The sequence below is a fragment of the Doryrhamphus excisus genome, chromosome 9, assembly GCF_030265055.1.
Source record: "Doryrhamphus excisus isolate RoL2022-K1 chromosome 9, RoL_Dexc_1.0, whole genome shotgun sequence".
Taxonomy (NCBI): domain Eukaryota; kingdom Metazoa; phylum Chordata; class Actinopteri; order Syngnathiformes; family Syngnathidae; genus Doryrhamphus; species Doryrhamphus excisus.
In genome coordinates this window covers 2,774,853-2,802,164 of record NC_080474.1, presented here as the reverse complement: position 1 = coordinate 2,802,164, position 27,312 = coordinate 2,774,853, and the positions used below count along the sequence as shown (strand labels likewise).

The window sequence follows — 27,312 nt, the reverse complement described above, 5'->3', positions numbered from 1 at the left end:
TCTGATTGTGTAAATCAGTGCTGAACATTATTATTAAGAAGGCAGCTGTTCTCGTTGTGTATATTAAAATGCACAATTGTTTCAAATGATCACGTGCCAATGCCTTTCACGTGTCACCTCTTTTGACCTAAATTACTGAATTATACTGCCCCCCTTTGGTCACATTATGGAATTATTAAGCACCAAGCAGACATGGCTTTCTTTGTTCCTGAAAATCATCCTGTAGGGTGCCATTAATGCATTTGATGCCCCCATTAGGTGTGGATTAGCCATTTCTTTCAATAAATATAAAAATATGTGGAAACACAAAATACATAAAAAATGTAAATCAAGTACAAATTAAATACAGTTTGATATCAAATGAATTGGGAAACATACACTACTGCTTAAACGTTTGGGATCACTTGGAATTTTTTTTGGCCAGTCTGAGATATGGCTTTTTCTTGGCAAGAGATTTTAGTTTTAGTTTAGATTTTTAGATGGGTCTTCTAATCATCTATTAGCCTTATAAAATGATTAACTTGGATTACCAGCCATACCAGGGTGTACCCTGCCTCTCGCCCAAGACAGCTGGGATAGGCTCCAGCATGCCCACAAACCTTTGTGAGGATAAGCGGTACAGAGAATGGATGGATGGATAATTTTTTTCCAATTTTTTGTGTAAATAACGCATGCGCATCCATGCACCTTTTTCTTCTAGCATACAGTAAAAATGGGCATGTTTCACACATGCTGTGAATGAACGGTGATTAATCGTGATTCATTCGTTTGCAAACTGTGATTAATTTGATGAAAATGTGTTGTCGCTTTGCTATTTCGTGACAAGCATTTGTGCATGTGTTACAGCGAGGGAGCACATGACTTCCTGGTCGACTCTGGTCAATGCATTCAGAGAGAGAAAGTGTCTGCGCCTTTATCCAGACCCTCACCAACACGTAACGCAAGACCAGAAGCTGATCCGTTATGGACGGCAGCCTGAATGCAGGCTTTGTTTCCCACCATGGTGTCCAAAGCGTGGAGGAGATAGCGGGAGACAGGGCGGCGGGAGGAAAGAAAGTGATCTTCCTGAGTAACCTGATGGCGGCAGGACGGATGAGTGAGCAGGCTTCACATGACACCCGGCAGGGGGCCTCATGTGAATAATGCATCTCTCATGCTATCGTCGACATCCCTGTACACTCCATCTCCAAAACATGACTGCACTTCCCGGTGTGGCAATGTTTGCACGTCGCCGTTAGCATCTCGTTAGTGCCACCATGCTCCCCCAGCGACTTGTGACACTGTTCTGACCCGGATCTTCTGTGGTGCCGTTACAGCTGAGTGAAGCCATGAAGCAGCCGATGAGGAATGCGGATCTCCTTTGAAAGAGTAAAGAAAGAGGATCATCTGCTTGTGAGTACGCACTCAGCAAATCGGTTTATTATGGCTAATTTGTCTTATTTTCTCTTCATATACATATATATATGTATTTTTTCTCCCACTATATTGGGTAACAGGGGTGTAAAGGTGACTATAGGGGTGCTAGTTCATGTCTAGAGGTCTCTAATAACGTTTAAAAAAGTTGGTAGACAGTTTTTCTATGACTCATGTATTTGTTTCTCTTCTTGTGTCTATTATATTGGATAACATAAGAATAAATGTGATTATAGGGGTGCTAGTTCATGTCTAGAGGTCTCTAATAACGTTTAAAAAAGCATATTTAGAAGTTGGTAGACAGTTTTTCTATGACTCATGTATTTGTTTCTCTTCTTGTGTCTATTATATTGGATAACATAAGAATAAATGTGACTATAGGGGTGCTGTTTCATGTGTTTCAAGTGTTTTAAAGGTGGTAAGGTAAAGGTTTCTATGCCATAACTATGCAAATATCCATTTATGAAAAAGGAATCCTAATGGGCTCCAATTAGGAGGGATTAGGTGCAGGTTTACTGGCTGTACATAATGTTGTGGCTAGTGTGTGTGTGTGAGTATGTTGCTGACCTGTCATGCTAAGCTAGTATGTGCTTGAAAGCATGCAACGGCATAATGTGGCAGCACACGTCCATGTGTGATTAGTAGTTGGTGTGTATGAGTCATATTCCGGCGGGGCGAGGAGAGAACAGCGTATCCATGGCAACGCTAACAAACGAGCTCGTGCAGGACAGTAAATGATGGCTGGGTTTGTAGGAATGAGTGGGAATGTCAAAAGGGACCGTGAAGCACATCAGCATCGTGCTCGGACATAAATCATCAAAGATGACCCATTAGAATGATTGTTTCATTTGCATTGCCATCGTTGCATGGAGCATGGAGGCACTGCCTTCGTTTCATGCTGAGTAATGAGAAAAGATTCCGCTGCTGCCACACGCAAGCAAATTGTTAAATAATCAAAATTAGGCACGCCTCAATGTCCGTCTTTTTTGCTAAGTCATTACAATAATGTACTTACCAGGTTTGGCCACAAGATGGCACACATCACCCATAAAATTAATACAAATTGTATTCAAATATTCATTCAAGAGTGGCACCCTGGATAATATTCGGGACAAGAGTTGTTCTAACTGTTTGATGCATATTAATAGCACCCTCCCACCTCAACGTTGTTTTTTTTCAAGTTCGTGTATTCATTCATTCTGAGCAAAGAAAGACCTGTCTATAGATGTAGCTGCAATACTTGTTTTTGCCACCGGGTGGCAGCCTCGGTAAGAGTGACGCTTGAGACAGCTCTCCCTCTACGGTAAACAACCAATAGCTTTTTATTATTTGATTTTTCCTTTGTGTTTGTGTATCAATATTGCACTTGTTATTATTAGTATGTGCTAAAGGTACTGGCGCTGCATTTCATTCTAGCTATGTGAGGAATATTGACTGTAATACAGTACTTAGCTGGCGTTAGCATGCACGGCTAAATGTAGCCGCTAACAGCAGCCATTTTGGATAAGGTCTGATCCAGTCCCACGCGCATACAGTCATATTTGGATTATCAATAGTTGTATTGATTGTCAAATGTCCTATAAATGCAAAGTACATGGAAGTTGTGGTTTTATAGGTGATGAATATATTTGCCTAGATTTTTAACTACGGTAGTAGCAGAAATAGCGCTTGATTTCCTCACCCCTGCACAGTATGGGTCATCTTGCTTCATTTGAGTGTTTTTTTAATTTTCAATTATCTGAGCTGTTTTTAATGTGATTGGATGTATCGGTATGACACTGATAATGATCATTCACCATTCATATACTATAGTAAACATGAACAATAGCTGCATATATTGCTATGTATACAGTTGTTGCCCATACTGTAATGAGTATGATGGATTATTAATCCGGAATGCTAATATCCTCCCAATGTATCATTAGTGTAACTGATAACATAGAGAGAATCAATGGAATCATTATTTAACGCAATTAAAGTGGATGCTAATCCAACAGGAATAAAAAGATTCATGAAGGCTCCCGGTGTTTATGAATTCATTTCCACGCCAGCGGTGCTCTGCGACTGGTGTGACCCCTGATTTAATATGCTCACCGTGCACGGCAGCAGACGTTAATTAAGCAGCACACGTTTTGCATAACGGCCTTTTAGCGATGTTCCGCTTTCAGAGGCGAAGGAAAGTGTCCTGTGCAGCGACTGACAAGCTGATGCTCCAGCAGCAGCAGAAGGTCAAGTCCAAAAGGAAGCGAACAACATTCGATACGCAGTATGGATGGGGAGTCTACTGTCCATGGTAGCAGCTCTCCCGGACTAAATGTTCTTCAGACCATGCACGGTAGCGTCTCCACACACTGCAGGGCCTGTTTTATTAGAAAAATATCATTTCACCACAAAACTAAACTGATCAGCTGTAATATTTTCAAGCGGACAGACAAACTGTCATGAGAAAGAAGTTGTAATATAACACGAAATGTTGCCATTGCACCAGGATATGTTTATATTATCAGCAAAAATATCATAGTTGTCAGAGTAGAATGTAGAAATATTCAAGAAAGACATTTCTTTAGAAACAAATAATATTATTTATAATAACATAAAGGCAAGATAATATGGGAATAAAGTCATAAAATTACAAAAGAACATTAAAAAATTAAAAACAAGAACAAATGGAAAACATTTACGAGAATAAACTTGTAGTGTTGTATAGTACAGTAAAATATACTACAGTGCTGTATATGCTGTATAGTATAGTACAGTATAATATACTACTGTTCAGTATAGTATAATACAGCATAATATTGTACAGTGCAGTATAGTATAGAACAGTGTAATATAGTACAGTGCAGTATAGTACAGTGTAATATAGTACAGTGCAGTATAGTACAGTTAGTACAGTATAATATAGTACAGTGCATTGTAGTACAATATAATATAGTACAGTGCAGTATAGTACAGTGCATTATAGTACAGTACAGTACACTATAATATAGTACAGTGCATTGTAGTACAATATAATATAGTACAGTGCAGTATAGTACAGTGCATTATAGTACAGTACAGTACACTATAATATAGTACAGTGCAGTATAGTACATTACCTTACAATGAGCGTCTATTCCAAGTTGCCTCACAACCCACATTGGGTTGTAGCGTGAGGAACGTGAAAAAAACAGGCATCATTGAAAGCATCAGGCCGAAGAAGACTGCTGCCAAACCACATAGCGGAATAGAATGAGAGAGGAGAGCGAAAGGATGGCGTGATCTTTAAATGAACATCAAACATGTTTTATAGAGCCTTGTAAACCGGAGCTAACACCCCTATAGTATTATAGTACTATAGAAATGGAGGATGGACTGAAGGAATGAAGGATTTGTTTGAAGTCTTTTGAGGTAGCGGTGTGATCGACAATATAGCCAAGCTAATACACAACACAACAACGGAGGACAAAATCATGTCAAGTATGTGAAATAGTGGACAGGAGAGAAAAGGCTGATAGCATCAATCCCGGTGACTGCAATGTGGGTCATGAGGCGTCTTCTTTTGTCACTTGAGACGTTTATTTTTGGCTCCTCCGGTGTCTTCGGGTGTCCGGCTCGGGTGTCAGGCCGGACGATGTCACAGGACAAGCAGCTGCTAAATATATTCCATGTTGCCGGCGATGTTTGGCTATCCCGCGTGCAGTAAGTGGTGGCAAACACCTTCCCCCAAAACAAATCTGAGCCTTTCTTCTTGTCGCTCACACACATCAGTGACCTGTAGCGGTGCGTGGTGTTTTGTGTTCCATCCATGTGGAGGAAAAACATTCCATTCCCGATAGTAAAAGGCCTTTTTTAAAGACACATTTTAGAGTTGGTGCTTTGAGGTTTCCGTGTGCAGGAAGTGGTGGGAAACACCTTCCTCCCAAAACGAATCTGAGCCTTTCTTCTTGTCGCTCACACACATCAGTGACCTGTAGAGGTGCGTGGTGTTTTGTGTTCCATCCATGCGGAGGAAAAGCATTCCATTCCCGATAGTTAAAGGCCCTTTTTAAAGACACATTTTAGAGTTGGTGCTTCGAGATTTTCGCGTGCAGGAAGTGGTGGCAAACACCTTCCTCCAAAACGAATCTGAGCCTTTCTTCTTGTCGCTCACACACATCAGTGACCTGTAGAGGTGCGAAGACCTGCCGTGGGGGTAAAGTGTCAAATGTTGGTCAAGTTAGTAAAAGTGGAGTGACAATGCCAGGAGTAAGAGCATTCTGACCGATGACTTCAGTGGCTACTTCAGCGATTTAATCCTCCTCCTAGCAGCACTACTACCGTGCTGCAAAGACACAGAGCATCAATAATAAGGCAGCATAACAAGGCATTACAGAGAGAGGTGCATTTTGGGGTGTTCCTACTGAAAGACAGAAGCCCGATAAGCTTTCATCTTCCAGTACAGGCTCACAGATACGCCTCGCCTCCAGTCGTGTTCTGTGGACCTCTGGTGGTGAAACCCATAGAGGACCTCTTCTGAAGGTTCCTGTCAAGATGTAAGCATGGGCGCGGTACGTCATCCATGGGCTTCTGCTGCTGGAGGAAAGACGGCGGGGTTGGGGGGGCTTCAATGTGAGTGTGACAGTTTCTGATGAAGTATCTCATAGGCCACAGCTCGTTTCATCAACCACACTTGTTGTGGTGTTGGTCCAGTCCACCACAATCCGCGTGCAGATGATACTGTACCAACTAAGAGATCATAGTCATGGGTCATTCTAAGAGATTATAGTCATGGGTATGTTAATGCTGTGATGTTTAGGTGTATGTTAGCAGCATTAGAGTCCATCCATTCATTCATTCATTTTTTACCGCTTTTCCTCACAAGGGTCGCGGGGGGTGCTGGAGCCTATCCCAGCTGTCTTCGGTACACCCTAGACTGGTCGCCAGCCAATCACAGGGCACATATAGACAAACAACCATTCACACTCACATTCATACCTATGGACAATTTGGAGTCGCCAATTAACCTAGCATGTTTTTGGAATGTGGGAGGAAACCGGAGTACCACGCATGCACGGGGAGAACATGCAAACTCCACACAGAGATGCCCAAGGGTGGGATTGAACCCTGGTCTCCTAGCTGTGAGGTCTGTGCGCTAACCCCTAGACCACCGTGCCGCCATAGAGTCCATCCATCTGCCACATATTGACATGTAAAGGTGTGGTTGTGTTGTTGTGTTGCTGTGATACGGTAGCGTATGTAGCAGTGAAGGTTTGCTTTCTTTCTCGGGGTGTCGGGGGTGCAGTAAGGAGGCACACATAGTGAGCGGCGAGGGACTCTGCACATGATAAAAGTTGCCATTTCCCCGCTTTGCAATGCTAATGTCATTGTTCAGAGGAAGCAGGTGTGCATGGAGAGCTCCGTGCACGGGCATTAACACGCTTACATCATTGAGCGTTGATTTAGTGGCTTGTGTGGATGTGGCCGCCTGTCTAATTCCCTCCTTGACTTATTGCTCCCCCCCTCTTCCCAGCGCTGTAAAGGTCTCTGTAAGTCCTACATCACCCTGAGCCAGGAGATAGGTGTAGCGTAGTGTGAGAAGAGGACATCATGGTGTCACTCGGAAAAGAAACGTGAAGCAGCCTCTTGAGAGGATTTACGCTCCATTCTGCTTTTCATGTCAGGGTTCAAAAGTTAAACTGAGACGTTTCCTTGCTGCAGGACGCAAACACATTCCTGCTTTTCTCGTTTCTCATCCAAGGAGCAGGAGAGGCACCAGAGGGAGCCTTCTCTTCCACGTATGCAGACAATCAAAGCAGCGTTGAGGTGTTTGTCTCAGCCTTGCAGGCTTAATAATCAGGCAAACCGTGTGGCCGCTCCTCTTTCTCTTTCTCTTCCTCACGCCCCCAGCAGCATCTGCATGGGTGACACACCCTCACAATGCAGGAATCCACGGATACACACAGCAACATGCTTTTCGCTAAAGAAGCTTCAGAGACACCATGTCGTTTACGTTTTGGCCCAGCGTCTTTAAATGCATCAACTTGTTCTCCTGCCTTGAGAGTTTTGTTAGTAAGATAAGATTGTTTTTCATTTCACACACACACACACACGTAATAAAGACCTGGTTGTGATGTTTGTAGTGTCCCTGAACACATCTCACTGTCGTCCTGTGTCATACTTCCATGTTTATTCTTGTAAAATGCTGAATTTTTTCTAGTCTGAATGAAATTTTTATATTTTGACGTCATTCTCGTCACTCTTTGACCTTTCTTCTGGTCAATTGTGACTTTATTCCCCTAATATTTTTGTCTTTATTCATGTTACATAACCTCATGATCCAAAAATGATAACTTGATGTGTTGTTTTGTTTGCTTTCATAATATTCCCACTTTAAAATTATGTTTGTATTATGGGGTTAATGATGGTGATGATCCAACAAGTGCATCTTCATGAGGGCATCAGCAAGTCCAGTTGTGCTGCGCTTGTCTCTGCTTGTATGAGAATATGATTAGTGTTGGCTACATGGGCATTGCTGGCTGCTTGGGCGTTTGGCTGTGATGAAGGGGCGTTTCTTCCATCAGTACGCAGCAGAGCAGTGCTCTCTAGAAATCTACTGCATAGTTTAAACAGGCGTACAGCGTGCAGAAGTGCAGCTCATCATTCTTTGTGATTCACAGCCCTCCTTCATTCCAGCCGTCTTTTACGACCACCCGTTCTCCCACGATCCAAAGAGGAAATTAATTTTCCAACAGCCGGGGCACTTTTAGCCAGAATGGCCGCCTCAGACTCAGACCTGAATTCATGGAAGCGCCGCAAAGCATCACCGCGCGGCACAAGAATAATAAAAGTGGCTTCCTGATTGCTGTCACGCGTGACTCTTGCTGTCATTGACTTGCATGCCTTGGCGCACGTGTGCACGTGCCACTTGCACTGGAGCGCACGAGCCAAATAAAAAAAGATGGCATTTGAAGTGGTTGCAATGTTGCTATGATAGCATCCATGCTAAGCAGCACATGTATGATGTATGATGCATATATCTGCTTTTGTGAGCTAATTAGGATCAGGAGGTTATTGCTAACGACAGCCTTGATAAGAGTCTAGGCTGACTGGGTTGTTAATGAGCTGTGTTCATTGTTCATCCTTGGCCTGAAGAGAGCAGGCGATAAACTCATGAAAATAGGACTGCCAACATGTACACATCTTTCATACTCATCTCACACAAAGGCATGGACTTTGAGTCCTTGTATGTGGACAAACAACTACATTAGAAAGTGGTAAAGAATATTCCAGTTGCTATTGACAATATTTTACAATGTATTACTATTAGATCTGATCATTTCTTTCCAGCCGGGTCACTAAAGCAGGTGATTTTAATAATGAACCCTCCTTCGGTTTGAGGGAAGGAGCTCGCCAATTAAATCACCTGCTGGAGAAACTGGTTGGAAAGAAAACCTGCAGTTCTTCGGCCTTGTGGATCTGACCAAAGCCTTTGAGGGATATGGGAGGGACATGGACCAGATGAGCGCTCCTGGTTGCCTGGGGAGACGGTGAAGTCTCTCCTGTCGAGTCCTTTTCTGTGAAGCCTGCTCCTCACTCGGGAGTCGATCGGGAGTCAATTCTGGTTGGAGGTCCTCTGCGACGAGCCGGTTTGGCAGCACACTTGACGATGCGATGGTCGGGTCAGCTGCAGTAGAGACAGAGGCCAAGGTGATAGTGACGGTTCCTCTCTGAGGGCTTGAGACAATGACCGGTCGATGTCCAGATCGGAGCGGGCGGTGTCCACAAAAGGTCGAGCAGGCAGAACAAACACGTATCAACAGAAAATCACAGCAGAAAAAGTCAGGTAAGCAGGTACTGACAAAGAACACTAAAAGCCAGAAAGTAGTGACACAAAAGGACTAACACGTTGCCGAGTAGCATGAGGGACAATCTGGCGAAGGCTGACAGTGGCTTGTACAAAAATATTGACGGTATGAATACTTCCAGAGACTTGGTGTAATAGTGTGTTTGTTCTGATGTGTTGAAATATGTTTTATAATATAATATGATGCGTTTCATGTTGAAATATGCTACATATTATAATATACAATACAATATAATATACAATACAATATGAGGATGCATCATTGCCATCAGCAGCTTTCTTTGGAAGCGCGTCGTAAACATCTTGGAGGCGTCTGTCTTATTTAATCGGGCGGCGTGACAAAGAAAAGAGCCGACGGGCTTTTCCGGTGCTGGTTTCCTTTCCAGGCTTTTATTTGGGAGGGGGAGCAGGCCGAGAGCCAAAAGCACCTGACGGAAGGGCGGCGTCTCTGACAAAGTGGTAGCTGGGGGATGCTGAGTGTGAGTTGGGTTTACTAAGCTGTAGGAGGCGAATACAAGGGGCGGCTAGGGGCGGGTCACGTCTGTGAGGATGAGGCTGATATAGAAAGAGAGATGATACGTCCCCCACAGGGGACTTTTAAAGAGACAGTAACGGACTGACAGCGAAGTCGAGCGATGCTAACCGACGACCTAAGCGCCCCGGGCTGTCAAGTGATATTTCCTCGCTAGCTGCCATCTGTGAAATTGTCATGTCGGCCACGCCCACTGAGTTATTTGCCGATTGGGTGTTGGTGCCTTGCTCAAGCATACTTACTTTCCAAAGTAAGGAAATAGAAATGAATAAGGAACATTGAATAAAAGCTACTTTTCTTTTCATGAAGACTTATTGTTGAGTTGTGTTGCCATGGCAACATCCTTCATCGTCTCTGCGGGGGCCGGTGCTCTTCACTAGTGTGCAGATTTCATTTTTGGGACTTTAGAGACGCGTCCTTGGCTACCGCCTCCGTCCTCCAAATTAGCCGACGGTACTGCACACCCATCCACCAACACGCTGAAGTGTTAGCAACAATCAACATGGCCGTCAAATAGGGTTATTTTAGGCTTTTTTAAGATTAGGATTGAGTTAAATTACATTGGATTAGGCTACGGTTACATTTGACACCCTTGCACGATCTGAAGCTCCATTGCTCCATTGAAGGATGATGATGGTGGAGAACATCTCAGGCGGGATCTCCTTGTCATGCCAGTAACATTGGAAGCCATCCGGACTGTCATGGATGAAGAACTCTTTGAGAGACATAATCTCTCCATGTGTCCTGAGTCTTCCCTGAGGCCTCCTACCATTCGGATGTGTCCTGAACACCTCCCCACGGATGCCCCTGAAGTGGCACGCATTGGGCTACCGTCACGAGGGAGCAGAAAGATGGAGGTACGCTGTCCTCCACGTAGAACAGGTGGACCTTGAGAAGATGAGAGTTGGGGGGGGGGGGTCGAGATGCCTGGCAGACATGAATATGGGTTTAGCTTTTACAAGATACCAGAGTCAGGCCGGCGCCATCGTCTTCGTCTGGACCGAACAACAAGACGAGGCGGCGTGCACTTCAACTCTAGAAGGCGTCTTCTGTCAGATTTACTACCACCCACCCTGTTGGCCCACCATTACATCACTGACCCCAATGCAGACCCCCTGCAGTGAAGCGGCGTTTATTGTCAGCTGGCTGGCGTCCATGTTGTAGCGCTGCATCACGAGGGTGTGTGTGTGTGTGAGGGACTGTGGCAGCTGCCGTGATGATGAAAGCTTATCATCTGGGGGTGGGGGGGGGGGTGACAGGAAATGCTTCCATTGGGGCTTGACAGCGGAGGCCCGTGTTCTGCCAGGGGGCGGGAGGTTGGAAAATAAAATCAGCCGTCCGTCTCTGCGGGTCGGACAGAGCTGGATGCAAAGCGCTGGAGCTGGTCTCCAAGGCGGACCGGGATTGGATTTGGACCCTGCAGGCTGGGGGCGTGGGATTCTGTTTTTCTACTTTTTGTAGCCGGTAGGTGAGGAGTGAATGGAACTTGGACGTGTGGGACTTGTTTGTGCTGCAGGGACACATTGGCAAGAATGTTTAGGAAGTTTGCGATTGGAAATGCTGCCCAAAGTCTTCATGCTGACCTCTCGCCTTCCTTGAAAGAAACACGAGCCTTCGTGCTTAAGTTGAAAATAGGCCACCTTTATTTTGGTAAGGCACCTCCATGACTTCACTCTGTCCTTATGTGAGCAACACAGATAGCCTCCCACATCTTTCATATTTTATACTTTCTATTAATACACGACTGACCTGGAATGTGCAACGTTGGCAATCAGATCCTTTTCAACACTCAGATGTTAAATACACCCTGGGGGGTCCAAACGTCCCGAAAGGAAAGGATGCAACTTTGCCATATATATATCCATATTTTGTAAAGCAAGAAGCCACGGTGGTGTGAAGTGTTTGCCTTATTCCTGTCAAACTTCCATGTTTCAGATCATCAAAGAAATGTAAATATTAGTCAATGACAACAAAACTCAACAACTTTTATGATGAAGGGAGAAAATAATCCAAAAACAGAACTTAACAGAGATGAATTGAGATCTATCCGTGTGGAAAAGTTCCTAAAGCCATTTCTGAAGATTTGGGACTCCAGCCAACCACAGTGGGAGCCATTATACAAAAATGGCCAAATGATTGAACAGTGGTGAACCGTCCAGAGGTCACAAAAGACCCCACAATAGCATTCAAAGAAGTGCAGGCCTCACTCCCCTCAGTTAAGGTCAGTGTTCATGACTCCAACATAAAACAGTTCCAAGACCAAAAGCACTGGTGAACAAGAAGAACAAGGCTGGTAAAACATCTCGATGATCCTCAAGACCTTTGGAGAAATACTTTGGAAGGTGTGTGTCCCATTCCATCTGGCTTTCAAGAAAAAGAAAAGTCAAATACGGTGGTGGTAGTGTGATGATCTACTGTGATAAATCTGGACCATGATCCAAAACACAGCAGCAAGTCCACCAAAGCAAATGAAGACTTTGGAGCGGCCTACTCCAATTCCTGACCTGAATCCTATGGAGATGCTGAGGCATGACCTTCAAACGGTGCTTGATGCTGGAAAAGCCACCAGCAAGTTATCACCAAGGCTTGATTGCACTTGTTGCTGCTAAGGGTGGCCAAGCACTTATTAGCTTTAGCCCATCACTTTCTCACACAGGGACATTGAGCTTTGGATGTTTTTCCCCCTTCATGATAAAAAGTATTTGGTTTTGTTGTCATTGGTTAATATTTACATTTGTTTGATGATCTGAAACATGAAGTGTGACAAACATGCAAAAAAGAAGACATCAGGAAGTGGGCAAAGACTTTTCCACACCACTGTGTCTTATATTTCAGTAAAAAAAAACTGCATCTCAGCTGTCGTCTTTTCAAATTTCAGCTTTCTTCTTAACAATCACTGTAAAGTTTCTTCTAATACTATTGCCGGAATATTCCCACAAGATTCTACAACTTTTTCCCCAACCTAATTAAAAAAAAAGTTATTTTGTTTTGTATCTCATAATAGACTAATAGACATAAAAGACTTTTCCTTGTAATAATTTATTCTGATAAAATTGCAGCAGGTTTTTTCAATTTCTTTTGTTTTTTTTAAATCCTCATATTATTATAACTTTTCCCCAACCAAATTTGTGTTTGTCATCATATTGAGACATAAAAAAACAACAAACATATTTGAGCTGCATGCTACAAACATGGCTTTCCCGCCTAACAATATTACTTGTTTATTGGCATATGTATATTAATTCTTGTAAAGTTGCGACTTTTTCCAAAAATCACAACTATATTTAGTTTACTATATTTAGATGTCAGAATAGTCAGAATATTACGAGACACCATAAGAAAATGAGAAAATAAAGTTGTCATTTGGGGAAAATTTGGTAGAGGAGAGAGTTATAATATTATGGATATAAAGTCAACACAAAACTGAGATGCTTCAATTATGAAATATACTATATTGTCATATTAAGAAAATATGACATATTAAGTCATATTGAGAAAATATGACATATTAAGTCATATTAAGAAAATATGACAATGACCCAAGCGTCCTTTCATTTTATAGGACATGGCCCCTTGCCGGGAGCCTGTTTGGACACAGCTGATTGATATCATGATGATAATGTGCAGATGTTTGGTGTTGTTCGGCTTTTTAAAAGATGTTGAAGAAGTTGCATTGGAGAAAAGTGCATGAAAGGTGAAGCCGCTTTCTTGTCTTTAGCTGCTGGCAGCGCACGTTGAAGCCGAGCGGGACCTCCTGAAAGATTTCAAGCATAGAAAGAAAGTTCCACTCTGGGCCCACACCGCCCACCCACCGTAAGACCATCATGTACCAGGCTGCTGTTACCCAGCGAGCAGACCACGCCTTGCCGAGCAGGGTACGTTTCATATGTAGCATGAAAAAAAACACGCCATGCCGAGCAGAGCACGTTTCATATGTAGCGTGACGTTCCTCCTTGCTGGTTTGTGATTAGAAGAAGAGTGGAGGTGTGCTTTCATGATGCTGGTGTGTTTGTGGTCCTTCTGTGCTGCAAGGTATAGCGTTGCTGTACTGCAGCATGCAGGTATTGTACCCTCTAACGCTGATATTGTCACCTTTAACGCTGATATTGTCAGGCCATATTCGTGGAGGTGATGACAGTTTTGCAGCAGGGATCAGAAGCCTTCCAAGGGCGCGTGCATAAATAGCAAAGAAACATGACTCTCTCCTGGCAGCGCTTAACAGGACGTGAAAACGCTAAACCCTCACTTTTAAGGCTTTCCAGTCAATCCATGGAATATTACCTATATGGCTTTTCAGCCTCCCCTTTGATTGTGTTTTCCATAAAAAGAAAAATCATATCCTTCACTTTATTCACTTCAGCGTCAAAGTGTCACCATTACACCTTTATTCTATAACATTCCTGTCATACGAGAATGAAAGTAAGGTCATCCGGGTGTCCCTCACTATATCGTGGTTTGAATATTCCTCCCTCACTTTGTCACGGTTTGAGACATGACGTTATCTTTCCCACCGCATGGAGACTCGCTACTGAGCCAGCAGAGAGAGTCCACATGCCATGGCTGAGACGGACATGCCATGGCTGAGACATGCAATGGCTGTGACAGATATGCCATGGCTGAGGCGAACATGCAATGGCTGTGACAGATATGCCATGGCTGAGGCGGACATGCCATGGCTGAGACGGACATGCCATGGCAGAGAGGGATATGCCATGGCTGAGACGGACATGCCATGGCTGAGACCAATATGCCATGGCTGAGACAGACATGCCATGGCTGAGACATGCAATGGCTGTCACAGATATGCCATGGTTGAGGCGGACATGCCACGGCATTGACGGACATGTCATGGCTGAGACAGATATGCCATGGCTGAGACGGACATGCCATGGCTGAGAGGAACATGACATGGCTGAGACGGACATGGCATGGGTGAGACAGAAATTACCATAGCTTAGACAGATATGCCATGGCTTAGACATGCCATGGCTGAGACATGCCATGTGTGAGATGGATTTTATCTGGTGAGGTCTTGTGACCTCAACCGCCCCTTGAGAACTGTATTGTAAGAAGGAAAATGAATGAAGTGAGTTTGTGGTGTGGGTGAGGAGAGGGGGGGGGGATGCTGGAGATGTAGATGGAGCTGCACATGTGCATGTAGACGTGCATGTAGACATGCTGTGAGTTGAAGGTGTGGAGACGTCTAACGAAGCTCCCTGCCTCCTGTTAGGTCATGGAGGAACCCGAGGTCTGCTCCCTGCCCGGGGGGCTGGCCGGTGTGAGGAAACAGTTTGAGATCCAGGAAAGTTCTGCTAGCACATCTCATGTTAGCCACTTCCATTTCCAGCACAGAAGCGTGCAGGTAGAAGCATCATGCATGACAGACAATAAGAATAAGAATGACTTAGTACTAATTCCCTTCTTATACGTACTTAACTATGTCTCCATGGAGTTTCAGTCAATTTTCATGAAACTTGATAGAGAGGAATTATTATTGTTGGCAAAACAGGAAATATGATTTATATTCATACATCATCACACGTGCATGTACTGTGACGCGCATGTAGACATGCTGTGTCCACCACCGAGAGGAAAGTGACAGTGTGATGATGATCGACTCAGCCTAAGAGCACACTGGTGCATCCACGGCATCCACTCCACACACCCGCCGCACATCTGACGCCATTCTTTTCATCATCACAGGAAATGTCGCACTCAGAACTCTCGCTGTCAAGCGGCGCTCGACGGGTGGTCTCAGGTGGTCAGCAGATACTTTCCAGCCAAGAAACCACGGTACTTTATTTTTCATCTGTCACAGAATGGCTTCCTCTATCGTTGCAAAACCAGGGTCAATAATTCAGCCGTTTAAGAGTTTTAATGATCAACTTTGCTTAAATATGTTATGTTTTGTTTGGAACTGCCTTCTTCATTGTTCCATTTTTAAAGCTTTTTTTTAATGCTTTTTATACAACATTAGCTAATTTTGTGTCCAGTATAGCATATTTGCACCAAATGATTTCTAACTGCTTGTGTCTCTTCTAAAACGCACGTAGGTGTCAGACAGTGACAGTAACTTGGATAAGAGTGATATAAAGCCTGAAAATGAAGGTAAGCTATTGACCTGCATTGCGTCATTGTCACTAGCAAGCTCACGGAAGTGGTGCTTCTTCTCTCTTTCTGAGCAGAAGAGGAATTTCCCAGGTACACAACAAAAGAACTGAGAGCTCACTTTGAAAGAACCATAGAGGAGGCCGCCCCGCATAAACCAATCAAGGTGATCATTTGCATTTCCCGACCGAAATTATTCATATTCATGCCTTTTTTGTAGATGTCTGTGTCCATAATGGCAACAAAAGATTTATCTGCAGGGATAATTATAATGTGGAATTATGTGGGGGATTTCAAGTTATTTACACACTTGTGCCCTTTGAATAAGATTGGCCATGACATCAATCGATCTAAGTGGTCCTCCAATGTAAGCCAGAGCACCACAGCGACTAACGAGGTGCACACGGTGGCGGCAGCAGAAGAAACAATGGAAGCCGTGATGGACGAGCAGGACTTTCCACCGCCACCACCAGCAGCCATTGAGGATTGTGACTACCTTCCGCCGCCACCGCCCGATTTACTCCAAATGCCATCAGATGGTGAAAATATTCCTGCCGGGCATTACTCACCTGAGGCAGGACCAGCAAACCCAGCAAAGAACCTTCTTAGCAGAGAAGCTTACATAAAGCAAAGGAACATGTCTGAGCTGAAACGTTTGTACAAGCACATTCACCCCGAGCTTCGCAAAAATATCGAAGAGGACTTCTACAACGAGTACAACGAGAGCGTGAACAACCAAGAGTACACGTACGAGGAGGATGCCGACATCACCGATGAAGAATACGAATGGGAAGAGATTCTACCTGGTGATGTTCAGGCCAGGCGGTGGGTTTTTGAAAACAAGCCACTGGATGCCATCAAGGATGAATCCCCCGATGAAGGCGACGATAACACAAAGATTAGCGAAAAGGAGATGATTCTGGGAAAGGACGTGAGACGCACGGCGTGGATGTTCGAGACAAAGACCGTGGATGAGCTGGGTCCACGCGACGCCAACTCCACAGACTATAAATTCAATAAATTTGACAAAGGAGACGTGCGTGCCGCAGCATGGTTATTTGAAACCCAAACCATGGACAGTCTAAATAAAATGATCAGGGAGGAGGAGCTCACCAAAGAGATCCTTTTCACAGAAGAGGACGGCAACGCCACCATCTACATGGTGGATGGTAAGCACATGGAAAAGCTCGGACACACGGAGACCGTCGATGAGAGCCGCCTGCTGAGTTTGAGATCAGTGTTGGAAGAAATCAATGACGAGGTGAAAACAATCACAAGCACCTTTGACACTCAGTTTAAGTGCATCATCATGGGACAGTCCAGTCAGATGCTGGAGATTAAATCTGTGCGCAAAATTGAAACGGAACTGGAGAACTCCATCGCGTCACGTTGGCTTTTTGATACCCAACCACTGGATGCGAAGGACCCTCCTTCCTCGCTGAAGCTGCTGTGTAGTCTCTCCATGGAAGACAGCAGCAAAGGTGATTGGGGTCGATGGCTGTTTGAGATAAAGACATTGAATTCCCTGGACGAGCTGGAAAGTTCAAACACTGAGAAAGAGATAGTCGGGGCGGATGTGCGCAAACACTGCTTAGTCTTTGAGACTCAACCCATGGATTCTCTGAAGGATGATTCCAACCGCAAACCTCAGTCTGTTGAAGACATAATCGGGGGCAATGTCAGATCGGCCAGGAACTTCTTTGAAAGCAGCCCTCAAACCGAGAGGAGGAACCTCCCTGAAGTAGGAAAACTTCAAAAGACGGTGCTGAACGGAGAAATGAAAGGCGATGTGAGACACCAGAAGTGGCGCTTCGAGAGTCAGCCTTTGGAGCACATCCGAGACGAGAGAAAAGAGGTGACGCGCACGGTCAACATTGAGGAGGACCTCACGCAGGAAGACGGCACACGCTGCAGAGCAGACGTTCGTAAAAACTGCTGGGTGTTTGAGACTCAGCCCATGGACACGTTGAAAGATGACTCCAACAGCCTCCCGCTCACCAAGGAGGAAATTATTGCCGGAAACGTCAAGTCAGCCAGGCATTACTTCGAGACCATCCCAACCGAGGAGCCCAAGGAGCTCGCAGAGGTGGGCAAGCTGAAAAAGAGAGATGAAGCGGAGGAGGAGAGGGGAGATGTTCGCCACCAAAAGTGGCGATTTGAAAGCCAACCTTTGGAGCAGATCCGAGATGAAAGGAAGGAGGTCATCCGAACAATCGACCTGGAAGAAATTGACAAAGTGGACGTGTCAAACTACACGCTAATGTTTGAGAGCACAGATTTCAACCGATGGGATGAGTCTCAAAGGATGCTGGTGGAGGGCGTCACAAGCGGTTCGGTCCGATCTAACACCAACCTGTTTGAGTCGGGGCTCCTGTATGCCATGCAAGACGGCTCCGGACACTTCCACCAGGTGAAGACCGTGCGTCACGAAGAGGTGGTGAGCGGAGACGTTACAACATACAAGTGGATGTTTGAAACGCGGCCCATCGACCAATTTGACGAAAGCATTGACAAATACCAAATTATTAAGGGCGTATCCAAACAGGAAATGGAATCTGGGGACGTTAAAACTGCAAAGTGGCTCTTTGAAACCCAGCCTCTGGATTCCATAAAGTACTTCAGCAACATTGAGGATGAGGAGATGGAAAGTAAAAGTCAAGATGTGGTGAAGGGAGACGTCAAATCCTGCAAGTGGCTTTTTGAGACCCAACCGATGGACGTCCTGTACGAAAAGGGGGACTCAAGGAGTGAAAATGGATGTGAGGAAATGCCAAAAGGGGATGTTAAAACGTGCACGTGGCTTTTTGAAACACAAGCACTCGATAGCATACGCGACGAGACGGAGACCACACTGAAAACATGCACTGTCAATCAAGAGGACATTCGGGGGAAAGACGTAAGAACGGCGTGCTTTCTCTTCGAGACAGAGACACTGGAGAATCTCTCTGGGGAGGATGTGAGCGCTTTCAAGCGCATCACCGAGATTGACGTTGCTTCTGGAGACGTGTCACGAAAGAAGTACATTTTTGAGCACAACACACCCGATATCATCACATCGACTTCTGAGGAAGTGATGCAGCATCTTAAGAGAGCGCAGACCGAGGACATACAGAAAGGGAACGTCCTGACCTGCAAATGGCTCTTTGAAAACCAGTCCATAGACGCCATACATGAGGGCCAAGAGGAATCGGTGAAAGGCCGCACTGTAACGGATGTACACGGAGGGGACGTAGACCAGGGCCGCTTCATCTTTGAGACCTTCTCCTTGGATAAAATCAAGGAGGCGGCCTCTGAAACCGAGCTGTCCAAAATGCAGATTGTGTGCGGTGACGAGGAGAAGGGCGACGTCAGAAACTACACCATGATGTTCGAAACCCAGCCTCTTTACGCCATCCAGGACAAAGACGGCTATTACCACGAGGTCACCACTGTCACTAGCGAAGAGGTGACACGAGGCGATGTGGTGGGAACGCGGTGGTTGTTCGAAACCAAACCCCTTGACGCCATCAAGGACTCGGATGAGGTGTACGTTATAAAATCTGTCACACAGCGGGACGAGCAAAAAGGAGACGTGTCCTCAGCAAAGTGGAGGTTTGAGACCCAACCTCTTGACAGGATTTGTGAAGACGGTAAGCTGCTGATGAAGACCGTGGAGGACATTCAAGGTGGCAATGTGAAAATGAATAAGGATCGTTTCGAGTCAGACGCCGCGTGGCAGGGGTCTGTCAGAACCGTCAACGTCAGCGAGATACAAAAGGCTGACGTCAGGACAGCCAGGTGGAGATTTGAAACCCAGTCCATTGACAAAATCAGAAGCCTGAGCTCGGAAAACCTGATTGAGAGCGTTCAAAAGGAGGAGGTGGCGAAGGGAGATGTGAAGCATTCCGTGTGGCTCTTTGAGAAGAATCCCCTCGACCACATCAAGGAAGTAGACGAGAGCGAGGAGACGCATGTCGCTCCAGAGGAAATTCTCAAAGCGGATGTAAAGTCAACAACATGGCTCTTTGAAACGACGCCTTTTGATGACTTTAACGCGACGAGATCAGAGAAGGCGGAAATTATGGGCAAGAGCGTCAAGGGGACGCTCGAGGAGCTTTACAGTCAGAAAATGGTAACGTCCAAAGGAATACTGATTGAATCTGATGAAATCGGAGATGTTAGGATGGCAAAATATCACCTCATGAATCAGCAAACTCCTGAGATTCAGCGAGAGGAGGTCATCAGGGGGGATTTGCAGACCATCATGATGAACCTACTCAACAGACAGGAAAAACAGGAGCGGCAGGTGGTCATCGAGTCTGAAGAGAAGGGTCATATCAGCACCACGGTGCGGCAGCTATTCAACCAGGAGAGCGCTAAAAGTATTGAAAAGGAAGAAGTTATAGGAGGGGACATCCAGGAAGCCATAAATAAGCTTTTTGGTGAAAGTGGTTCTGCCAAACATGGAATTCTCATTCAGGAGGACGAGAAAGGAGATGTTCGGATGACCATATATTCCCTTCTAAACAAACAGGACTGTGTTGATGTTGAAAAAGAAGGTGTTGTGAAAGGAGACATCAGGAGCGCTCTGCAGAGACTCTCCAGCCAGGATGAGCCCGACCTGACCAAGAAGATAACGGTGGATGACACTGAGAAGGGAAATGTCCATTTTTACTCCACGTGTATCGAATCTGGGGCCCTCAGCTATCTGAAACAGCTCCATTTAGAACCCGATGAAGAGCCGAGCGACACGATAGAGAAAGAGAAGATCATCGGCGGTGACATCAAGGGCACCAAAGTCATCCTCAGTCGCAACCAAACTCAAGTGGAGCGCACGGTGGATGATGTCATACCCGGCGACGTTCATAACACGGTGAAAGTTTTCATGACGGAACCCATCCCGTCGTCGGAGAGTCACCAAAGGGACGAGATTGTGAAAGGGAATTTGAAAGCTGCTTTGACTTCCCTGTCTGAGTCAGCGAACCAGACCGTCGTTGTGGAGAAAGAGGAGGTGATGAAAGGCAACATCCCCAAAACTCTGCGATGCCTCGAGAGGGCGCAACATCGTCACAGGGAAATGGAGAAGCCGGATATCATTCCTGGAAACATCAAGGGAGCTCTGAGATCTCTTGAGAAATCTGCATCTTCCCGGGTGGAAGCTGCTGTTGAGGATCTCGTTCCTGGAGATGTTAAAGCCACGCTAAGATCTCTGGAGCTGGCCAAGCGGTCTGTGCGGGAGGTGGAGAAGGAAGAAATTGTGAGGGGCGATATTCACACGGCCATACAATCCCTACACGATGCTTCCGCTGAGAAGAGAGCGTGCCAGCAGGAGATAGATGTTCAGGGGAACGTCAAAGGAACAATTCAGCTCCTGATGGAGCCTCCTTCCTCTCCGAAAATGCAAAGGAGCTGCAGCATCGAAGAGCTGAAAGGCGGTGTCAAGATGTCAATCAAGTCTTTATATGAGATGCACGAGCAAGCGGAGGTAGAAAAGGAGGAAGTGGTAAAGGGTGACGTGAAAGGCACCATCAAGTCTCTGCTGGAAACTGCACAGCGTGAAGCTCCCAAAGTGAGACAGGGCGCCTACAGGAGAGTCCGAGTGAAGCAGAGGCCTCCCGTTAAGAATTTGAATGCTGAAGCACAGAGGAACGCGCAGAAAATAAAAACCGCCGTTTCCACTGTGAGTCAGTCTGTCACCAGTGAAACTGAAAGCATTCAATCAACGTCTTGTACGGTGGAGAAGCGGAGCAACGAGCAAGCTAAAAACGTTGTGGAGCACAAAACAATCACACAAAATCATGGCATTAAAACATTAAAAACTGACTTCTGCAACCTGAAACCAAAAGGAATGATACGATTAAATAAAACCAAAGTGGAAACCAGTCTTTACACCCTGAAAGGACCAACGTCAGAGCCCGATCTGCCTCCTCCTCCACCTCCACTTGTGCTCGACATGGACCTCCCCCCTCCTCCCACGCCTCCACCGCCCTCTGTGGATTCTGACGCTGATCACCTTCCTCCTCCACCTCCGCCTCTTACCAACGAACAGGACTTCCTCCCTCCGCCTCCGCCTGAGCAAGATCTAGAAAGGATTCCAGCAGAAGTGGTTCAGGTCTCCCCAGTGGAGGCCAAAAAGATGACAGTCAAGAAAGTGAAAGCTCCAACTTTGTGCCCTGTCCCCAAGCTGGAGTCCAAAGTGGAATCCTACCATGTGGCAGGAGTGAGCAAGTCCGTAACGACCACACGGACATCAACCTCAACCTCTGAAATTCCTCCACCACCAGAATCGCCGCGACCTTTAAGGAAAGTTTGCATCTCTCCTATAAAATTCACTCCCCCTCCTTCGCCTCCTCCTCAGATGAAAGGCAAAGCCAGTAAATTTAACACCCCGTTAATAAAAGCAGAGGAAAAGTACCGCAAACTGAAGGAGGACAGCACTCCTCCGAGCACTCCAACTCCTCCTCATGTAAATGACGCCCTTACTGTGGCTCTTCAGAACATTGCTGATGAGGGAAAGCAGACGTCTTACAGCTCAGACTCCTCCACATCCAAGCAGGTTGTCATCTCCAGTAGCATCCAGGGCAACGTCAGCGCCAGCCAGGAAAGAATCCTCACAGGCTCCACCACAATATCATCTGCCAAGCAGGAAATGCTCTCTAATGAGACCTCCAATGTTGTCTCTATCCAAAAGGCCTCCTCCGTGACTTCCAGCAGACAAAAGACTCATCAAACGGTCTCTGTTTCCTCAACTCAGGCTGTTGTTACCCAGCAAGTTCACACAGCAGTCGCTAGTTTAGTAAAAACAGAAAAAGAAACAGCTGACGAGAAGAAACGTGTGAAAGGATCTGAGAAACCTAAAAGGAACATAGACGATACTGTTAAAAAAGTCACACCTGAAACACCTCAGCAGACTTTCAGGAAATCCCAAGCGGAGACCAAGACAAAAAAACAAACATCTGAGAAAAATATTACGGCAGCTGACCCTGATAATAAAATCACAAGCAGAGAAAAAGTCACTGATGAATCAAAGACGACGGAAGCTACTGTGACAATTAAAGCTGACACAGCCAATCAAAAGGTGGCAAAGAGTCATCACCGTGAAACTCAGCTGGATGTGAAGATGGCAGAAGAGAGGGAGACGCAGGTGGAGGAGAAGCTTCCGGCAACGGAGATGAAAGCAGAGTTAAAACAGGAGATAAAGACTTTAAATGGCATTGGCAGCCAGCCACAAACGTCAACACCGACAAAGAAGAAAAAGAAGCCCAAAAAGTCGAAAGCGGGGGCACAATCGGGTCAAACTAAGGACGCTGGCACGGAATCAAAGGTGGCCATTACAGAAAGGTCCAATCAAACACTCCAAGCCGTAGTTGTTTCAGAAGAACACGTTCACACCAAGAAGGAACCACACAAGGAACCTCAAAATCAACTTGAGGGAGTGCGAAAGAAGAAAGCGGTGACAGACGTTCGTCAGGAGAATCGAGCCGACCCAATTAAAGAGGCGGTTGAGTCCGAAAAAGTCAAATCAACATCAAAAGTGGAAGCTCCAAAGCAGCAAGCGCCGGGATTCATTCCTCACATCCAAGCGGTTTCCAAAACTGTGCTTGGTTCGGTTTCAGAAGTGGGTCCCACACCAGGGGGGTCTACTGTGGAAGAAACAACTCAAGAAGTTGATATGAAGGAGACGCGTTTGTGTGAGATTGTTGAGGAGTCGGCTACGGGCACCACAATATCCAAGATCAGCGTTGGTTCTACCAAAGTGCAGAACCAAACAAAGACCTTCCAGGAGAGCAGGAAAGAAGAAACAAGTCAAGTGAAGTGTACCGATCTTCGAGCTCCCTCACCCTCACTGAGAACGCGCCCTCCCTCGCCAACATTCATCACCATTGAGTCCATCCGAAGGACACAGTCCCCCCAGAGGGTCACCCCGTCACCGACGCTGCTGCACAGGCCGGCCACACCTCCCACGCCGCCGCCACGGCGCTGCCAAACCCCTACGGCACGCCTCACCAGAATCACACCCTCACCCACATTTGACAAAGCAGAGAACTTGGAGAGGCTCAAAGACACGACGGCCAAGCTCTTACGCGGCGTCACCCCCCCACCGCTCATTTCTCCACAACTGATCTCTGAGAAGAAATCGGAAATTGTGGAAACACCGGCGTCATTCCATTGCCAGATAAAACGACGCAGCTGCAGCCCAGCGGAGACACTTGACAAGGAACCTGCAAAGATAGACAACCATACCTCTGAAGATCCAGAGGCTTTGAACGCAAATGACCCCCAGAGTAGCTCTGAGATCCAGAGTGTCCCTGAAGATACCGCTGAGCCATCATCTGCCTCAGTTAAAGAAAAGAAAGCGTTCTTTGAGGAGGCCCAAAAAGCTGAAATGAATCCAACCTATAGACGCAAGGAACCCATTCCTATTCCCGAACGACTCGGCCCAGACCTGGAGGAAAGCCAAGAGGAACATTCACACAAAGAAAAGGAGGATCTCCCCAAGGTTGACTTGTCTGCTCTCTTAGATCAATTGACATCAACGGAGAAAACAATCAGAAAGGAGATCCTCCCACTTTCCGCAGAGTGGCTTCACAATGAAGCGAAGGAAGACGTCTCATCAGACGATCAGGGCATGCCCACTTTTGATATCCAAGCAATTAGGGATGTTTTTGAAATGAATGTGGAAGGTTTCTCTTTGGGTGAAGAGCATAGGGATCAGAAGGAGCCCATGTCAAGCCGGACGTTAAACCTGCAGAGCCCTCCAGAGGCAGAGGGAGGCGTACAGCAGAGCACCGTCCCGCCACCCCAGGAAAACGTACAAGAAATCACCCCCACATATCCATCAGCTCTTTCGGAGAGCAAATCAATCACAGAGGTTGATGAATTTGGGAGCAAGGTCACGAGGACAAACGTCAGTCAGCAGTCTGGCGGCGCGTCAACACAGCCGCCACCTTTCTCCTACGCTGACGCCGTGAAAAGGAAAGCGGTGGCGGCCAGGAGAACACAAACATACGACCAAGAGGCCACAGAGAACTTGCTGAAAAACTTCCACCAAACGTGGAAAGAGAGTGAGACGGTCTTCGAGAGTCTTGGCTATGCCGTGTCCGAGGAGGTGACATCACGGGTCGTGTCGTGTCATCAGACGAGCGCCATCTCTGGTAAAGAACCGTCAAGCATGAGCAACAAGATGTGCTTGTGCTGAGCATTGGCATGTTGACGGGGGTTGAGTGTCAGTGGGGGCCAAGACTCCAGCTGTTGTCTTCCTGATACCTTCAAGGAAATGTGCACTTTTTTGCTGAATGTTGCCCATCATTCACAGTCCTTATGCAAGACATGAACACACGCCTTTCTCAATACTCTACAATACTTGTTCTCAAGTAGGTGTTAGCAGGCTACCAGCTAGCATGCTAACAGCAAGCATGTTAGAATTACAAGCATGCTAAAATAATAATATATCAATATTCAAATTTTTTGCTATTTTTAAAAGTATAAACTGAAATATACAGTATTTTCATGTTTGGTGTTAGCATGCTAACAGTTAGCATTTTAGCATGTTAAGATGTAGCATATTAGGGTCTTTTGCGATTTTCAAAAGTATAAACTTGCATACAGTGTTAGCATGTTAACATTACCAGTATGCTATAATTAGCATATGAGATTTGTTTAATATTTTCAAACATATAAACGTACATAGACAGTGGTATCTGGTTTGGTGTTAGCATGCTAACAGTTTGCATGTTACCAATGCTGGTATGCTAACAATAGCATGTTAGCAGTTTTTTTCATTTTTTTCTGGTATTATCTGAATGAATGAATGAATGACACACGCTATCATGCTAGGTGTTAACATGCAAACTGTCATCGTATTAACCACAGCATTTCAGTTTTTCGGGGTTTGGGCATGGGATTGGCGCATCGTGCATCGCCAGCTTTCACACGCACTTTCTTATGAGATTGAACATTTCTAGTAATTATTGTTCTGAATGTTGTTAATAACGCCCAAGAACTATGTTACTGGAGTAGTGACACCCCGCCACACTACACCGGCTAGCTACTAGCAAATAGCTTTGGCACACACTGACTCATTGTTGTTGTTGTTTTTTATTGTCCTAACAATACAATATAACAAGAAACAAAAATGGGACAGGACAGACAGGACACTAAGCTCCTATGGGGGAGGACATTTTTTGGACAGCGTTGCAATAAAGTCATTTTACAAAGGATGGGATTAGAAAAGAATAAGAACCAGATCGTGCTAATAAGGCCTTGAATGCATCTTGTGTGTGTTGATGTGTTGTGTTGATCCTCAGCATGTGCAGTTTTTGAATGTATTATTTTCTTTATTTGATTTTCTTCACATTTGCCCCTAACAGGCTCGAGTGCCGAAGTCGGAGCTGTGCGCGGTGTGTCGACGGAGGGTTTACCCGATGGATGGATGGATTGTGGACAGAAAAAAGTACCATAAATCCTGTTTCTTCTGTGAGCACTGCAAAACCAAATTAAGGTAAATAAAGGCGGCGTCGCTCAAAATAGACGTTTCACCAAGTAAGTCTTTTTTTTTGCTCGCAGCCTGGGAAATTACGTCTCTCTCCACGGACACTTCTTTTGTTTGCACCACTACAAACAACTCCTCAAGTCCAAAGGCATGTCCCATAATGGACCGGAGCAGAAAGCCCCCACAGGAAGCAGCGGATCCGTCCCTGCAGAGCAGAAAGTGGAATGGAGATATTCGAGGAGCAGCTTAAGCTCAGCTGACAGGGATAACACTCACGCTGGTGGAAAGCTAACCACAGAAGCATTTGATGACAGTAAAGCGCAGGGCGGAAGGATATCAGTGGTTTGGCCCCCACAGGCCCGCTCCCCAAAGAAAAGCTTTAAAGTGGAGGAAGACATTCACCTTGCTAAACCGCTGTGGCCCCCGCAAGACGACCCCCCCACACAGCAGTACAGGGAGGATGCTCCGAAGCGTCCTTGGAACACACCAATGCTGAAGTGAGCCGATGAAGACCGGATGAGGTGGACTTTGAAGGATGAAGAGTACGTGAAGAAAGCATGCGTAGCGGTCATGTTGGATTTCTAAATCACCAGCGAAAGAGACAGCAAGTGTGTGGCAAAAAGTTCTTTTAGTTATTTGATCCTTCAGCACAACAGTTCCTTGTCCAAGACGTTATGTGGCCCATAGGACCTCATGCCCATCATGCCCATACCATAACCCGTCGGTTTCTGTTGGCTGTACTGTGCCGGTGAGCAATGAGGAGAAGAAAAATCATGGAGCAGGTGAAAAACTGTATCAGCCAGCTGAAACGCCTGAAAAGTGAAAAAAGTTTGCCAGAGGCCTCCATGGCATCACAGCAGCTGATTGGAGCATGTGCCCGAATATGGTGCACCTTGCTGGGCCACAGCGGGTAGCTCCTCCCCCTCTATACTCTGGTTGGTGTATCGCTATGTCAAAGTAAAA

At 45.8% G+C, this 27,312-nt stretch overlaps 2 protein-coding genes across 6 annotated transcripts in view; one reads left to right on the top strand and one right to left on the bottom strand.

Annotated features, from left to right (window-relative positions):
• Positions 1-27,312, bottom strand: part of cdca9 (cell division cycle associated 9) — a 137,491-nt gene that overhangs the window by 41,967 nt on the left and 68,212 nt on the right. The gene's annotated exons all lie outside the window — the stretch shown is intronic.
• On the top strand, positions 2,674-26,571 carry xirp2b (xin actin binding repeat containing 2b). Of its 5 annotated transcripts, none has more exons than XM_058081822.1 (9): positions 11,088-11,234; positions 13,489-13,645; positions 15,001-15,132; positions 15,474-15,563; positions 15,824-15,878; positions 15,956-16,044; positions 16,207-25,012; positions 26,228-26,358; positions 26,424-26,571. In XM_058081822.1, exons 2-8 carry the CDS (start codon positions 13,595-13,597, stop codon positions 26,317-26,319), a joined length of 9,315 nt encoding a protein of 3,104 aa, XP_057937805.1. In that variant the 5' UTR covers positions 11,088-11,234; positions 13,489-13,594; the 3' UTR covers positions 26,320-26,358; positions 26,424-26,571. The 5 variants fall into 5 exon arrangements, with proteins under 5 accessions (XP_057937810.1, XP_057937805.1, XP_057937809.1 ...); XM_058081823.1 differs by lacking the exon at positions 11,088-11,234 and adding an exon at positions 11,292-11,420; XM_058081826.1 differs by lacking the exon at positions 15,001-15,132.